Source organism: Rattus norvegicus, chromosome 15 (assembly GCF_036323735.1).
Source record: "Rattus norvegicus strain BN/NHsdMcwi chromosome 15, GRCr8, whole genome shotgun sequence".
Classification (NCBI taxonomy): Eukaryota; Metazoa; Chordata; class Mammalia; order Rodentia; family Muridae; genus Rattus; species Rattus norvegicus.
Genome location: NC_086033.1, coordinates 85,170,798 through 85,188,914, shown reverse-complemented (window position 1 = coordinate 85,188,914; position 18,117 = coordinate 85,170,798). Strand labels below are relative to the sequence as shown.

Genomic DNA, 18,117 nt, shown 5'->3' with positions numbered 1-18,117 from the left:
CTCCTACACAGTGGAGAAAAATAGAAAATCAGTGTCTTTTTCGATAGACAAGGACGGGCAAAGCTTATCCGTATCCATAGTTATCAATCAATAACTCTCGGGATAAGCCAGCGCTGTGGATGCTCACACAGGCGGAGATGAACCAGGAGTTCTTCGAACATTATTGAACTGTGAGACAAATCAAACTTCTCGATTAGAAGTCCATCTCTTCATATTCATGTTGATTTGACCCTATAATTACCATACACGGAATGAATGGCGTTTTCTCCTCCTGCCTCAGCTCCATCCCGTATTTGCAGCTTGTCTCCTCTCTGGTTTCTAACTTACCTTGTCTCCAGCTCTCTGTGTCCCAGCTTGCTGGTAGGCTAAGTCCCCTCAGCCACCTACCTAACCTGCTGCACCATGACATTTCCTTTATTCATTGCTTATTGTCACCTACTGTGGCGGTATTCTTTGTTTGTTTGTGATGAGGTTTCTCTGTGTGGCTCTAGCTATCCTGGAACTCTCTGTACACCAGGCTGGCTTTGGGATCTCCTGCCTCTGCGTCCTGAGTGCTGGGATTAAAGGCATACCCCACCACTGCTTGGCTGTGTCACTATTCTGAATACTGGTGATACAACCAAAACCAGACAACCTCCCACCCCATGAAACTTGTATTGCTCTGAGGTCCAAAAAGAATTAACAAATGAGAAAAAAAATACAAAGTAATTACAAGCTGAAATTTACCTAAAGTCATAAAGCTGCCTCAGAGAATGGCTCCAGCTGGTCACCAAAATCCTCCTAGATGACACTTGACAAAAAAGCCTAAACTGAAGATAAGCCAGTTGTCCCTCTCCCCCTGGAAAGCATTTCTGAAACTCATCCTGTCCCATGACATTTTCCATCTGGTATTGGTAGGCCCATGAGTGTATTTTAAGTGAGCATATGATAAGCGTACAGACTTAAGGGATGCGGGCAAAACTCAGTGCATATCTGCTATGTCCAATGAACGAGTCTCTGTGCTATTCTTATCTTCTTGAAACATCTTCTTTGTGTTGGAGCCCTTCAAACTCCTCTTTTTCTGTTCTCTATGAAATGTGAACTAAATTGCTTTAAACAATAGCATCCCACTGTCCAGGAGGATACTGGAAATTGCTCCTTCTCTCTCTGTTTTGGTACAACAGACTCCACTTCCTGCACAGATTGTCAGAGAGCAGAGCTGCTGCTGCTGGCCATGCGCGTCCCTCTGCACAACAGGCCAGGCTGTGTAAGGTTGGGTGAGGACACAAAGGAGAGAGATCCATGAGACGGGGACTCAACTCAGGAATGGGTTTATTTTTCCCAAATGCTTGACCTGTTAGAATCATACCTGCTCTGAACAAAATCAAGTGACAACTCTGCCACAAAGACATCTCTACTCGTGCAGTGACCACAGCTCTCAAGATTTCACATACTCAGTTCCTCTCCCAGTGCGGGTCTCCTTTACCAGGGCCTGTGTGTGCATGTGCTTCAGAGCTCACATGTTTTTAAAGACATCATCTGAAAGTTGCTTTCTTGTCTCTACACATATATTTGTGCAATGAATTAGTTTTGTTTTGTTTTGTTTTCTTGTTTTTTTTTTTCTTTTTTTTTCTTTTTTTCGGAGCTGGGGACCAAACCCAGGGCCTTGCGCAACCACTGAGCTAAATCCCCAACCCCAATGAATTAGTTTTTAACGCCATATTCGTTGGCATGAATTGGGACATGTGTGAGCATGCCTTTTTAATCCCTTTTCCAGATTGCAAGAAAGGATGTAAAAGTGCTATTAAAAAAATAACAATAAAGCCCCAACAATAATACACCCTATTAGCCATGTCTCTCAGCTATAGCCATCAAAGGTAAGTATTACACTGTTACTCACCGAAATTCAGGCAGTTCCACTTTTGGTGTTGGAGATTAGAAATCACTCTGATATCGAGGAATATTTCAAGCAAAATACTAAGATTAAATTCTTAGAACAAATTTAGCTTTCATGCTAACTTTCCTTCCTTATCAAAGAAGTCTCACACTTTAACATATGTATTGAGTAAAAGCTTCTTTTATGATTCACTATGTTCACACACACTCCCCATTGGAAACACCTTCTAAGGAATATTGGACCAAGAAGCTATCCCTTCTAACTCCTCTCCCACACACTTCCACCACTGCAGGGAGGCATAGTAAGTACTGTGTAACAACAGAGTGAATGTTAGAAAATGCCACTCACACATGCCTGGGATGATTCTCAATGATTCTTCAACCTCATCTTTTGAGTTGCTTGGCCACAGACTCTATCGGTCTTCTCTGTCTTACAAGATTAGTCCACACAGAGGGCAAAGAAATCCTACCTCTGCAAGTCAATCATGTAGCTTGGAAATTGTCTAACTGTAATGTGTACACACATGCACACATGCACATACATATACATACATACACACACATGCACACACACACACACAGAAAGAGGTTATGTGGGTGAAAGGGCATCATCATGTACTTTATGGACTGTTGAAAGGGATGTAAATTAGTCAGCCACCATGAAAGTCCGTATGGAGGTTCCTCAGATGGCTGAATACAGAATGACCATAGGACTCAACTATACCACTCCTGAGTGTATACACCCATAAGATATTCAAAGGGGTTATTTTTACTGCAACTGTTTATAATAATCAAACTATGGAATCAGTCTAGGTGTCCACAAACACATGAATGGGTACAGAAAATATGGTATACAGACACAATAGAGTTTTGTTTGCCGTAAAGAAAAATAAACTCTTATTTTAAGGAAATGAGCACATGGGTCAGCTGGTAACTCGGATAGTAAAGACGCTTGTGCCAAATGAACTGATGAACTGAATTTGATTTCTGTAAGTGGAGGAAGAGAACCAGGTCTGTGTTCTCGTTCTCTCTCTCTCTCTCTCTCTCTCTCTCTCTCTCTCTCTCTCTTTCCCCTTCTCCTCTCCCTTCCTACTTCCCCCCCACTCTCACACATATACACACAGTGGCACTACACACTCTCACACACACACACACACACACACACACACACACACACACACACATGCAAAAGAAAATAGCTCAAATAACTGCAAATGGAAACCATCCCATTAAAGTAAAATAACTCAGGACAAACATCGCATGTCTTTCTCTTATTTGTAGACACTACATTTCATATGCAATGGAGGTTCTATTGTCTGGGAAAGGAGGAAACCCGGAAGGCTGAGCACAAAGCATGTGGTGCTCCTGAATAAAAGTATCTTTGTGAAAGCTGTGACTGTGTATATATAATAAATAAATACCAATAAAAAATAAATAAAAAGAAACAGAGGCCAAGGGGTGTAACCTAGGGGAGAATACTTGAGTAGCAGGCATGAAGAAAAGACAGGAGAAGTGAGTTTGAGATCATGGAACGCTCACCCAGTGCCAGCTAAGAGAGCAGGAGAAACATCCCCATGCAGAATGAGTGCAAGAACTGCTGTTTTCACTGGGGATGGGGGCTGCAAGCTATGTTGTAAACAGGGAATTGGGCAAGATCTCCTGACTATGTACATATTACTTTAATAACTGGAAATAAAAATAATTGCTCGGCAACAGAAAACTCTGGAACCAATTTTTATTTCTCTCCCAAATTAACACTTTATTATGTATTTTAAGCCTCCTCTAACATAGCTCACTCTGTTTGCATTTTTACCAAGGAGCCAAGGGTCCTTATATTTTTATTCAAAGCTCACTGAAGTTTTATATTACTTATTTTTGATCCAGATTTCTTGTTGCTGGAGATATTTTGCTCCCTAGGAATAAAATAATAGATCTTTAAAGGCTGATGCAACAGCTAGCCACTCACATTACAGTAGGAATGCATACAAAATCGTAACATTATCTGAATTAAAATTATTGATTAAAATTAAAATTTTCTACAGAATCTTCGGGGTTGTGGTCATAGCTTAGCAAGAGGTCACACACACCGAAACTTGTCAAGCTAGACACACTAAACATGAGTACATGCAGTTTGTGTATTGTCTCAATTGCACCTTCGTGAGAATATGTAAAATGTAATAAGAAAGGTGTACATACTTAAATATAACTAAAAGGCATGATAGGGGAGCTGGAGAGGCAGCATAGGAGGAGGTAGGCGTGCTTGTTGCTCTTTTAAGACCTGAACTCAGTTTCCAGTACCCATAATGGACACCTCACATCCACCAGCTCCAGGGAATCCAGCCTCCTGCCCTGGCCGCCACAGACTCCCATGTTTTTGTGATAAATACACACAAACACACACACACACACACACACACACACACACACACACACACACCACATACTTTTTAGAACACAAACTCATTAAATAATTGGAAACAATAAATAGTTTTAAAAACTGTTCCTTAAATGCATCACAAATTTTATTTACAAAGGCAACTGAACAGAGACGCTCACTAGTTTCTGGAGGAAATTACCGGTATACAAACCACAATTATTTTTCATTATTGAAAATAAACAGCTTTTCTACTGGCATTTGCTTAGCCACAACAGTCCTGGTAAAGAAAACAGAGTGCCCTCCTCAAGCAAATAAAACATTACATAAGCAAAATCACTTTTCAGCTGGATTATTTCTGGGTAAAGAAAGCCACAAAGAGCAAATTTATGGGTGGATTTAGGTGAAAATTTTTCATATGGTTCCACATTAACTTAGAATACATTATAATAGACAAACACAATTACATATTTATATTAACTATTTCAAATAATGTTTAAGAACTTAAAAAAAATTGAAACAAAATACCCTCTTTGAAAAACCACTTAAAAGTCAAACTAGATCATCAGATCATCAGCATGAGAAGTATTTTTTTAAGTTCTTGAGTTTTGTTTTGTTTCCCACTTGTGCTTTTAGGATGCTGAGTTCAAAAGGTAAATACTGCACTCTTCCCCCACACACACATAATTACCTTCTTATAAATAAACAACAAAAATACAGGTCCTACCAACACCACAGTGTTCCTATGTCATCTAACGAGGCAAAGATTATTCTTTTTTTTTTTTTTTTAAAAAGAGGGGAAAACATACACCATTTTTTATAGTTCTGCCTCAGTGACCACCGTCTCCTCTTCTATCTGCAACAGTGCTTTTGAGTGGAGGCTTACGTCACATGGCGGTTGGCCGGCCAGCTGATTAGGCAAGGAGAGAAGAGAGAGAAGCACTCAGACTCAGAACTGTGAATGACAAACCCAAGGGAACAAAGCAGTCATCACTCAGAGTGGCCCAGTGAAGTAGAGATAGTTGCCGGCTGCTCAGTCTTAGGACAAAGGTAGGCAATTGCAGCCTCTGGGGTCTAGAATCCTTTATTTGTAAAACACAGGGTATAAAATGAACTGCTAAATCAGAACACAAAAACCAAAACCTTCAACTCTCTATTATTTGTACTGAAGAAGAGAAAAGGCATGGGCAATTATTCCAAAAATTCAATTATACTTGGCTGTGGATTTAAGAGAGAAAAATGCACACACATACACACTCCCAAGACCCCATGCCCAAGCCTTGACTTTCTCCCAACTTCAGGGTCCCAGGAAGGCCTGGAGAACCAGGAGAGAAGCCGCTGACAGATAAGAGAGAGTTGGCCGGTTCAAATCATTTCCAAGCACTCTGCACATGAGGGGCCATATAAATACCTCTGAGTTCAAAGGCAATACGTTTGTGGATAGCACTTGTAACACCCTTTCACAACAAGGAAGAAAACTGTTACCAGCATCAAGGTTCATAGTGATGTTATATCAATAGCCATTGTCTTGCTGAGGCTATAAACACACAACAGAGTTATGCTACCCTACACTTTATGATATTCAAACTCCTGCTTAGAAAAAAAGTAGCATTTAATTTTTTTTAATTCAGTAACACTGAAACACCATATAAACAAAATTAAGGTTCTCTTTCAAAATGTTATGCATGGATACATGGTTATATAGCAACATAAGCTTTTGCAAAGTCGATTACCTTATAAATTGCATTAAGTTCTTATCATTAGAGATGGATATAAGCTGACAATGGGGATGAAGCCTAAACCAGGAGGCAGATGAAGTCTGCTCAGAGGACTTGCCTTAACCCTGTATCTTGTTCTCCAGAGTCACTAGAAGTTTCTCCAGCAGCTTTGCAACCCACAATCAATGTCCTGATTTTGGATACAAGCCCCTCCAGTTCCTGACCCTACGATCCCCTCCTAAGTGGCTGGGATTCATTACATACCCTCTTTAAAGAGGTCAGGCTATGGTCCCTGAACCCAGGATCTTATGGCAGAGAGCCTGCAGGCTCAGGGAAAGGCATAGGAACCCGTGGTCTCCTCAAAAGACAAGAAATTTTCTCTCTGATTTGTTCTCTTACATTTGAATCGGAGATAGCAGTCATTGCAGTACAGTTGGTGGTTTCGGATTCTGACTTCGGCTCCGGAGGAAGAGCCTCCGAGGTCACGCTCACAGGAGACACACTGGTAGGCAAAAGAACGCAGACAATTAGGGAACTCCAGAAAGCCAGAGAACTCTCAGAAGAGAGATGCAGGGGGTGAGGGGGATACACAGAAGTGGGCAAGAGGATTATAGGGTGCAGCTGGAAAACTCTTGGGTATTCTACAGTAAAGCAAAGGGATGGGGAGGCCAAAAGGTAATTAGTGGATTTAAATCAAGCCTGCTGGATTAGACACTCAGAATTCAGAAAGCAAATTTTAAGAGCCAAGATGATCATTATAAATAAACCAGGGGATAAAGAAATTTAAAAACAAATTGATGATTGGCCTAAAGAAGTTCAGTCTTCGTTGCTCCAAGGAAATGACTTCTAACTCACATGTAAGAACAGGAGAGAAAACAATCTGAATTTCTTGCATTCCAGTCTAGAGTGGACCATTCCCTGTGTCTCTATATCACTGGTAGAGCAAGTATTCCCTCAGGGGTGCTCTGGTGTTCTCTGTCTCTCCCCCTTTGTCAGTCTGTCTATCTGTGTCTGCGTCTCTCTCTCTCTCTCTCTCTCTCTCTCTCTCTCTCTCTCTCTCTGTCTCTCTGTCTTGTTCTCTCTCTGTCTCTGTCTTTGTCTCTCTTTGTCTCTGTCTCTCTCTCTCTGTCTCTCTCTCTCTGTCTCTCTCTCTCTGTGTCTCTGTCTCTGTCTCTGTCTCTCTCTCTCTCTCTCTCTCTCTCTCTCTGTGTGTGTGTGTGTGTGTGTGTGTTTTCAAACCCTGTTTTCACTCATTCTGCTCTACATGTATACGATACATGCTTAGGCAAGCTGCTAACTTTGGAATTTCAGGATCAAAACTGGGGAGACTTTCTTCTGGCCCAAAGAGAGTTCCAGAAATTAAACCTGGTGTGTGTTTATAGGCAGACACTGTAAAACAAAGAATTACAGCCTGACCCTTTCCTATATAGGAAAAAAAAAATTATCAGGAGTAAGCAGGCTGTGCAATTGTAAAAATATTTACAGCGGTTTTCCTTCCAGACACTATTAAAAGCTATCGTTTGAGACACTGATAACTGCATGTCTCCATGTTGCTAATAACACTGGTAAATTAAATTCTAAGTCTACCCATGGCAGCAGGCTGGAGAACACACTGTGCACTGTAAATTTTATTTATAGAATCCTAGCAAATTAGAGCTACAAAAAGCATGGGCCTTCCAGACTGACTTTTATAAGAAGATTCCAGCCTTGAGAACTAAGTAGTAGCAAGCGATTTGCAATGCCAGCGCAGCACAGACCAACAAATAACAGCACCAAGCTTGTTAGTGGCGCATCCGCAACCCCGGGGGCTCACAGAAGCCATGCGTTCTCCAAGCAAAGCGTGGCGTGACGGGGCGTGGCATGGTGGGTGGGCCCGCCGGGCTGGCAAGCTCTCTGACTCAGGCTCACCTTAAAACAATGTAAATGATAACAAAGACCCAGGGTCTCGATGATCATGGCGGCTCCTTTGCCCAGAATGCTATTACAGTAGGAGCACACACGTTTCCCACTCACTGACCTAGACATGGAACAAGAACGGAACGGAGGCTTTCACCTGTGCTGTGCAAGGTTGGCATTTAAAGTCACACTCAGCATTGTTAGCAACGAAGATATAACTTAAGAAAGGATCTGTATATCTGTGGGAGAGAAACCTTCAGCAGCCAACTAAAGCATGACTTCATTACATCTTGCACTGTCTCGATGGAGGCCCTAGGGATGCGATTCGTCCATTTGCGACTTTGATGGCATTCCCCTTTGATTACGAATGGACTCACCAGAATCTCTGATCTTTTACATCCTTTTGCTAATTCAGTTGGCCAATACACAAAATTCCACTTGGGCATTCCACCCTTGGGGCCATCTGATTCTCTGTAGTTTGCCGTCTCTAAATTACTTTTTACCCCTTCTTACTCATTTTTCTGGTTAGAAATCTAAACACCTTCTTGACTCCACCTCTGTTGAGAATGACGTCACATTGCCTAAGAGCTGCAGATGAGCCCGGGATGGGGGTTTCCTAGGGCTAAAGGGACAACCCTTCATCCTCATCCTTACTGTCCCACCCCTCCAGAAGGAGCACAGTACTACAGTCCCACTAAGGAGTGGGGGGTGTGGCTATTGAGCGTTGGAGGAGAAGAGAGCCACCTGCTGGACACAGACCTTCCCTGCACAGAAAATCCCAAGACTTGTCCCTAGCCCTCCCCTGTCCTATTCTCACACATGGGGCCCCAGTGGGAGAGTGAGTGACTTCTGCAAATTCCATCAACCCCAAGAAACTGACTGTAAGTCCTCCTCACCCCTTCTCCTTTAATTCAACACCCTAACATATTTTGTGGATCTTGGTAACTGTAACATTATTTTGGACTGATAGAAAGTATTTTCTTATCTCAGTCTAATACTTCACAGCTTAAAAAGTATCCAAATAGAAATGGATTTCTACCTCTAATTGTGATGGAAACTAGAACTCCTTTAGGATCACAACAGAGGACTGTGCACATCTGAAAACACAACCCACACAAACATCAGCCCCACCCCCCATAGCCCAGAGGCAAGTAGCCATTCAAGATGCTACCTAACTTTCCCACCTCCCAATATAACACATGAACTACAGGAGCCAAGTGATGCGGCCTGAGCAGAATGCTAGCAGATCAGGTAACAGACAAAGCAATCCAAGACTCCAAACACAAGATCAAACCTACAGGATGTTTCTTTAAAAAAAAAAAAAAAATCAGTTTGCTATGCCGCCATTTTATCATGACTTTCTTTCACATTCCATTCCAATGAATTTCTATTCCAGTGCCATTAAAAGTCCAACACTTCATAATACTGCTCTCGCTCATAAATATGACAAGCATTCTCGAGCCACTGTATCATTTGGCGATGCCACATGGTGATATATCCAGACAAATCTACCATCTGAGACACTGACCAAAAAGCACAGGCAACAGAGAGCCTCCAACATGCAAACATGTTGACGGTCTTCAGTACCTTTACCAGACATCTGTAAACACTGGGCAGGCAGCAGACAGAGGCAGGAGAAAGCCTTCTCAATGGCTTTGATACAGAAACACCAAATTCCATGCACTCAAGAGGACTTGGTTTTCTTCTTTACTGGGTCATTTGGGGGATGTTTCAATGAAGGAACATCCATAAAACTAAGACAAGGGGACTGCACAAGAGGCCTTACCTGTTACGTAGCTGAGAGCCTGACTGTGACATCGAAGGAGAATGGCTACGTGGAGAGGGAGACCCCGGGGAGGTCTTCACTGAGCCAGCTAGAGGCGGTACCGCAGAGGATGGGTTCCGCATGTAGGCACGGTTTGACGTGGACAACAGCTGTGGTGGCAGGCGACTAAAGTCTTGAACAGAGGAAGATGCGTAGACTCCTGCAGGCTGGCTGTGCCAGGAGGACTGCCTCCAAGATCCTGGCCGCTGGGAATCCAGATTGTCCAGAGACTCCCCTCTGAAACACAGGAGGTGGTCACAGGAGTAACATGAGTCACTCAGATTGAGGTCACCTAACAGACGCACCATGGTGGTCAATGTAAGGCCCCCTTTATGTATTTTCTGGGCTGCAACTAATCTAGTTCCAGTTACATATATCTTTAACAATAAAATCATTCTACACTAGAGGTACTGTAGCATTTCATATTCAATAACCTTATCTGGAGTGGTTCTTAGACAAAAGACCAAGTATCAAGTGGGAAGAAAACGACTTCTTAAAGAAAAGTTAATACTAGCAGTCAGTCATCCCTAAACAACAGGTTAGACATAGAAACCTCAGTCTTTTAAAATTCAACCAGAAAATACATTTTAAGCACATAAGTATTGAAGTATTTTCACAGACGTATTTCACTTAATTTTCACACAACAGTACAAGGGTGGTTTTAATCTCACACAAGTTACCCTGACCAGATCAGGAGTTCGTGGTTGAGGCCCTGGCTTCAAACCAAAGTCCCCTGAACCCTCTGCAACCCAGGCCTGCCTCCCAGACACTCCCTTTTGCCACCCCAAGTCCTATGTGTCAGCAACTGTTCAGTGTCCACATAGCAGGAAATAGAAGATACCCTGAATACAGGATTAGCTCTTCTACAAAAGCTAGCTCTGGATTGTGCATGCCTCTCTAACTGTTGATTTTGTTAGTGTGTTTAAGTCTTTCTTCCTGCCAGAAGCTTAAACAATAGAGGGGTTTTTTTTAGCTTAACATTGTATGCAATGCAGCGTTACAATATAACTCTCCACAGGGAGTGGGTCAAGAAGCACAGAAGGGTCTTCTGAGAGTGGGCAAAGGGTCCTTATTCCCTTACTTTCTTTCCATATCCGCCCTAATCCTGCAAAGCAGCAACCCTGAATTGTGTGTCCTTACAGATTTTTCTCAGATATGGAAGGAAATAATAACTCATACGTACAAATTTGCATATGTACATTAATACAGGCGTATATACTATGTACTATGTAACAGTCCTCAAAAATGGAAACAATATGGTTTTTATTTATTACAACACTGTAACGTTTGCAACACCTAACATAGAAGATCCTGAATCCTGGTCTTGCCTCATCATGGGATGAGTCAGTTGTGCCCACAGAACCATGCACTGCTCTCCTGTCCAGTGCCATCCACTAAAGCTGGATTTGACCATGTGGCTACTTTAAAGTGTAGGGCACCAGCAAATATATGATATATATGGAGAGTGATAAGCATTTTCATGTCCGGAACTGTCTTCTGAAAGATTCCTCTTTGAAAGTTAGTACCACAGCAGGAGGCAGCTCCCGAAGCTGTGTGGGAAGGGGATTACAGTCCAAGAGCTCTCTCCTGCTGAGCCCTGGGACCTCTTCAGGAAGGCTCAAAAGTGCAGTGCATTGCTAAGACATACAGTGCTAACCCATGGACATTTTACACATTCAGAGTCATTAAAGAAACAGTGAATACATGATGGAGACCTGGGGTTGGGGGCAGCCAAACCATTACTATCTCTTTTATTTAAAAGAAAAAAATGTCAACTCTAAATCTATGGTTGCTCAAGTGCCAAAGCCAACACCAGGCAAGGAACAGACCAGGCAACCCCTAATAGTAGTAATAATAATAATAATAATAATAATAATAATAATAAATGATAATAATAACAACAACAACAATTTAGTGTGCTTATTTAAATAAGGAAAAGACACACAAAATTTACTCCATCCCTAAAGCACAAGAGGCCTCCTTACCTCCTGAGGTGGTGAGCGCACACAGTGCGACCTGCACTTTTTGATACTTGAGTCTAATGGCTGTACTGCTGTCAACTAGGCGCACCTTTAGGAATGATACCGTGTTTTGTGGGTGGGGTGGTTTGGGTTTTTTGGTTTGGTTTAGTTTTCTTCACCACTGCCAGTAGTGTGTGCCCTTGTCTTTATTTTTGTATGCTTATTTAACAAAATCCAGATGAGAGAGGCCTGGGGTAAGGAAATGTATATTTTGCTTTAATTTACCATGAAAAAAATGATTGAAACTGTCGGAGAAAGGAATTCTTATTTTCTTATGCATCGCCAGTACTAGTTCAAATCAGTGTCTTAACACCGTATAAACTTCATAAGCCGAAGGACATGTTACCGTTTGACAGTGGTGTTGATTTTTATATATTTGCCGATTTCGTTTCTGTTTCCCATGAACTATCTACTCACACGACCTGTCTAGTTCAGCTACAGATACAGAGAGGGACAGATGCAAATACAAACACACAGGAAGGTACTAGGATTGCCTTGTGGGTTTTAAATCAATTATTTGTATATCGAAACAACTAGTTCTGTATCTGAAACAGGTTATAAATAAAGTCTCAGTAGCTTTGCTGACAGAACACCGAACAGAGTAACCGCAGTACTGTGTGCCAAGACAGGCTCTTAAAATGCCCACCCACTCACTCCAGTTCATATCTACATACTTACCATCTAAAAAGTTACAAAATTAGGTTTTCACACGTTTTTGTGAATCCAATTATCATGATTCCGACCTAGCCATTAATCTCATTATGACTATAAGTAGGTTTTCTTCTCTTCAAATTTAATACCCAAGAGTCAAATGTGTACTTAACTATCTGAATCCCACTTCAAAATCCAACATGCAGATTTAGAATCTGTCCGTGATGTGATCGTGTCCAGCAGCTTCTCTGCCTCAACCAGTTTCTTCACAGAGAAAAATAGAGTAACATAGAGTAACTGTGCCCACTTCAAAACATTGGTGTCTGTTTAAATGAGAGGGTTCAGACACAACTGACTGTGACACACAGAATAGCACTCATGGCCTTCCTCTCTCTCTCTCTCTCTCTCTCTCTCTCTCTCTCTCTCTCTCTCTCTGTGTGTATGTGTGTGTGTGTGTATGTGTGTGTTTCTGTCTCTCTGTGTCTGTGTGTGTGTGTCTTTCTATGTCTTTATGACCTCTCTCTCTCTCTCTCTCTCTCTCTCTCTCTCTCTCCCCCCCCTCTGTGTGTGTGTGTCTGTGTCTTTCTTTCTCTCTGTGTCTGTGTCCTTCTGTCTTTATGACCTTCTTCTCTCTCTCTCTCTGTGTCTTTTTGTTTCTCTGTGTCTATGTGTGTCTTTCTCTGTCTTTATGACCTTCCTCCTCTCTCTCTCTCCCTCTCTCTCTCTTTCTGTGTGTGTGTGTCTTTCTGTCTCTCTGACTCTGTCTCTCTCTCTCTCTCTCTCTCTGTCTCTGTCTCTCTCTCTCTCTCTGTGTCTCTCTGTCTGTGTGTGTGTGTGTGTGTGTGTGTGTGTGTGTGTGTGTGTGTGTGTATGTGTCTATGAGTCTCTCTGGCTCTGTCTGTCTCTCAAAGAGGGATGGGGGGAGGCTACAAATGAGACCTTGCCTCACAGCCAAGAGGAAGTGATGGTGAACTGTCTCTTACCTTCTCATGATCCCAGTCAGGCAGATGGGCTCCTTGTTTACACTGGCACTGCGCTGTCGGATCCAGCTGTTGTCATTGTGGAGAGATGTTTTCTTCCTCATTTCCTGAAGGATTTGCTGTCTCTCCAACTCCGCTTCCGAGGGGCCTTGATCCTTCTTAGAACTCCTTTGTGAAAAGCTAGTGGTCCCAATTCGATCTGAATATTTGCTGCTTCCTAAATTAAAAAAAAAATATGAGAAACTTTGTTAGAAGTACACAAGAAATGACAGAGGATCCGTCTCCAAAGACGTGCAACTTTAAACCCAACACTATTCAGATGTGCTGACGCCATTCATCTTCAGGGAGATGTCTACAGAACAGACAGCAACTAGGGAAAGCTCCAGTATATCCATTGGGATGCACACAAGAAAACCATCAAGGCTGCCTACAAAGAGAAAAAAAAAAACCCAAACCCTACGGACCTCAAAAATGTTTATCTAGTTCCTCTTTCCTTCAATCAGGTGCACTCATTGCTATGAAGAGTCTGTAGGGAAACACAATCTTCCTATGTATTTTCTCTGCCCTACCCCCAAACGTGGCGAGAAACAAGACAAATGCACACATCTCTAGTTGCATGGTGCTAAGTGTTCATGGTGTGAATCACAGAGTTAAGTCCTGACTGTGCTGTTGGATTTTTCAGTCTCTGACGTAGCCCTGGTAAGGGGAAAAAAGTGGTCCATAACAATATCAAGTTTTTTTGTGCGCTAACAAATTTGCACAACTGTAATATAACTAAGTTTCTTAGTGATAATTATGTCAGCTTTCACCCCCAGGGTTTGTTGACTAATTTACTTATGTAAAACACACACACAGCCTGGAAGTATTGTCCTTGCTTTAGACTGAAGAAGAAAATTTTAACTAATTTTCTTCTCTAAATCACTGTTATTACCACACTTTCAGAATATTTAGCTTATCTAGGTAGCTCTCCCAAGTAAGCAATGAACAGGGCTACAAAAAAAATTTTTTTATACATACCCACACTTAGTATATTAATCATAACATCAGTATGTTCACATTCAAATTAAACCTTTTTCATTTAAATAACAATCCTCATGTGGCTAATGTGTAAAACAAGTCATCTCATCAACTAAGTAACAATTTCTAGTGTTTGCTAATTGGAACACCTGGGGCTAGCAAAGGAAAGAAAACATATAGGAACTACTATCCAGGTGAGACCCAAAACCAGGAGAATGAGCAGGTGTTTCAGAGGGTCACTCACACTGCACTATCGACTGGGTCTCACTCCACATGCTAAAAGTATGTCACCAAGACGAGTGTACTTAATCTGTAATGTTAGCAATAGCTCGGGGCTGAGTTCAAGAGAGAAGAGCTGGGAATTCCAAATAGGAAAGACCAAAAAGACCCAAAGACCAGCGGACCACATTAGAAATATCTGCTGAGTAACAGAGATACTGACCGTAAGAGAGGGGGAATGATAATTTAGAGCTGTTTCCTAAAGGGAAAGTTGTTCCAAGATGCTGGCAACTTAAGTAGGGCCAAGACCACTGCAGAGCCTACTTCAGCAAGAATACTGCCACCTATCCCAGTGGCACCTACCTCCATGAGCTTTGACCAGAGATACAAACCCCTGCCACCAGGCCACTCAGGCCAAGAGGGAATACAAAATGGTTTTCTTACAAAATCCCCCCCCTCGGTTAAAGATAACACATAAAACGCAGATTGTTATTATTTCTTCCTTTTTAAAAGCAGAAATAGCTAGCATCGGAGACTTGCGTTGCCTTACAGGTAGGTCAGTGATGGGCTGAAGCCAAAGTTTGTCTGTCTGCCTCAAGCTCCACCTGAACCTTTCTTCAGGTGCAAAAACTAACCAGTAGTTTGCTTATGCATTCCCTTATGCAAACCCTATGCAAATGAGGCTTACTGCTTGGAGGTTTTACCTCACTTGTGTAATTCCAGTCATGTAAGGCTGTAAAATAACCATATTTTATATCATGCTCCAAGCGACTTTTGCGAAATGAAAGAAGAATTCCTTTCACTCTGGATTTTCAGACCTTTTGCCATTTACATGTACGATTTCAAGTTTATATGGAATCTTTAAGTCTTCTGCACTATTTTCTGTCCTCATCCTTTCAAGGCCAGATGAAGTCTATTATGCAAAGCTGTGTCAACACTTCTCTTTGCTAAGTCCCCATACATTTTCTTAATTATTCAAATGCCCATTCAAAAGCCATAATAGGGCTGGAGAGACTGCTCAGTGGTTAAGAGCACTGGCTGCTCTTCCACAGGAGCTGGGTTCAATTCCCAACAACCACATGGTAGCTTACATCTGTCTGTAAGTTCAGATCTGGTGGATTCCACATCCATGCACAGACATGCGTGCAGCCAAAACACCAATGCACATAAAATAATTTTTAAAAAAATCAAAAAGAGAGCCAAAATAAACAGAAGATAGTTATTTTATTACAGATATACTCAAAAAAGCATGTTAACTATCTAATATCGATGTGTCTAAAGTGTCCTGCAATTAAAAATACCAAATATAATATATGACCACACAAATAAGTAATACAAAAATCACACTTACCACTCTTCTCTATGAGGGGGTCGTTCAGCTCTGTAGTAGATCTTGATTTACTCCTAAAACAGAATAGATTAAATATGTCTTATTAAGGACATTTTTGCTTTCATTCAAAAAAGATGGTTTGGGTTTGGTTTGTTGTTTCCTAGCTTATTTGTTTGTTTGTTTGTTTGTTTTTGTTTGTTTGAGACAGAGTTTCACTGCATAGACCTGGAACTGGCTTTGTAATCCAGGCTGGCCTCCAACTCAGATGCCCTCCTGCCTCTGCCTCGAGAGTGCTGGAATTAAAGGCATCCACTTTCTACTCTCTCCACACCCTTACACATCTCTCCTTCCCAAGGCAATGGAGACTTCCCAGCAGCCCTGCCCATGCTGGCTCCAGCCAGATCTCAGTTTTGCTACGTTTACAAAGCACCAGCCACCAGATCACCCAGAATCAGTCGTGAGGCCTCCTCCACACTGGCCTCCTCCACACAGGCCTCCTCCACACTGGCCTCCTCCACACTGGCCTCCTCCACACTGCCCAGCATCAAGATGAGAATGGCTAAGGCGTGATGAGGCCACAGAGCACTCATCACCCATTTGCTGGAAGCTATGCTGGCATTCCAAACAGATAGTAAGGCGTAGTACGGACTATACGAGCTACTCTGAAAATGGCATTTTCTTCCAGGTCTCTAAACGTACACGGCCTCATCTCCTCATTCTCCTAAACTACGTGAGCTTCAGAAACAGCAATAACACCAGGCACAGATGCACATACATAGATACATACACAGGTGTACATACCATCTATATCTACGTCCTACACAGTAACCCATAATGCATGATAATATGCCATAACTGCCAGGCGGCTTTACCTGTCAATAGTTATACCTGTGTTTGCAAGGTATTACAAGAAAACACTTGCCACCAGGTGTTAGCCTGCACTCCCCAATGCCTCTAGAGTATACAGTATGTAATATGCATAGTATGCTATGCATTATATATAGTACTATTTATAGTATCATATTATACAGTAGAGTAACATAATAGTATAGAATATATGCCCTCATTATGAATCTGGTCACAGGTTTAAAAGACAGATGTAGATTAAGCTGGCCTGGAATGTATACAGATGCCCTTGCCTCTGTCTCCAAAGTGCTAGTATCATAATTCTGACCTGTCTTTGGTTTTTCTTGGTTTGATTGCTTTCTTAGTTAATGTTTCACCACCTCCACTCTAGGCAGGCACACAATGCCTGAAAGTCTGAACTCTGAAAGTTGATATACTGGGGTGCCTCCTAGACTTTCTTATCTTGAGGCTCTTAGCAAGCTGTTAACTCTCCATAGAGTTGCACTGAGAATTATGGGAAGTGAGAGGGAAGGGGACATTTGCATGATCTCTAGGTTCTCTGGGAGGTTCACCATATTCAGGCCGTTTATCAGGAGGCCTTTCTCTAGCTACTGTAGGTTCTAGTTATTCCTGTTCTTCCTCCTCTCCTCTGAGCTTTGCACTCACCCTGATCACAGGTAAATGTGCCTATTTCCTTAATACCTAACAAAGAAAGAAAGCATCTGACAGGAAGTATGTCAGCTCGGTAAACAGAGGTAAACAATCCTACAGACTGGGTATTTATACAAGGACTACACAAAAGTCCTTAGTGTTGTCAAAGCTGCAAACCTTTTTTTTAATTCCTTGAAAATATCAGAGCTTAATGCTTTAGGAAACTTTAAACACATGTTTCTTTTCTAATGGCTAAAGTCCTATTTTCCTGCCTAAACCTGACCGGTGGTTCCCACCACACTGTCTAAAAAAGAGGTCACAATTCTCATCAGATGCCCTAAAAACATAATCATTATTTTGGTAAGTTTGAGCCACGTTTCATGAGCTTTTAAAGCAAACAGTCCCCTGGATAAGGTAGTATATATCTGTAGTCCCAAAGGTTGGGAAAATGGAGGAAGGAAGAATGCTAGCCCAGGGCTTCATAGTGAGCTCTGGGCAAGCCTGGGGTAGTTATTGAGACACTCTCTCAAACTTTTAATTTAAAACATTGTTCTGAATGACTGAAAAAAAGAACAATTTTTTGTTGATGTCTACTCTTCTTATAAAGTAACTCCTCCCACAGGGAAGGAGAATAATATAGCTTTTTCTCTGTGAGATTACTTGGTTGGTCGGTTGGATGGTTGGACTTTTTTGTTTTTGAGTTTTGAGATAAGG

The 18,117-nt window shown here is 41.9% G+C and overlaps 1 protein-coding gene across 42 annotated transcripts in view; it reads right to left on the bottom strand.

Moving 5' to 3' along the window:
* Positions 1 to 4,360: 4,360 nt before the first annotated feature.
* The window catches only part of Lmo7 (LIM domain 7), a 202,866-nt gene continuing 189,109 nt past the window's right edge, over positions 4,361 to 18,117 (bottom strand). For 36 of the 42 annotated variants that reach the window (XM_063274456.1, XM_063274460.1, XM_063274459.1 and 33 more), the window contains 6 exons: positions 15,928 to 15,980; positions 13,344 to 13,557; positions 9,650 to 9,925; positions 7,876 to 7,984; positions 6,367 to 6,469; positions 4,361 to 5,159 (listed from right to left, as the gene is read on the bottom strand). In XM_063274456.1, the coding sequence (XP_063130526.1) occupies positions 5,137 to 5,159; positions 6,367 to 6,469; positions 7,876 to 7,984; positions 9,650 to 9,925; positions 13,344 to 13,557; positions 15,928 to 15,980 (778 nt within the window). In that variant the 3' untranslated portion in view covers positions 4,361 to 5,136. The remainder of the gene's footprint in view (positions 5,160 to 6,366; positions 6,470 to 7,875; positions 7,985 to 9,649; positions 9,926 to 13,343; positions 13,558 to 15,927; positions 15,981 to 18,117) is intronic. The other 6 variants (XM_039093521.2, XM_039093524.2, XM_063274464.1 and 3 more) reach the window with 3 other exon arrangements.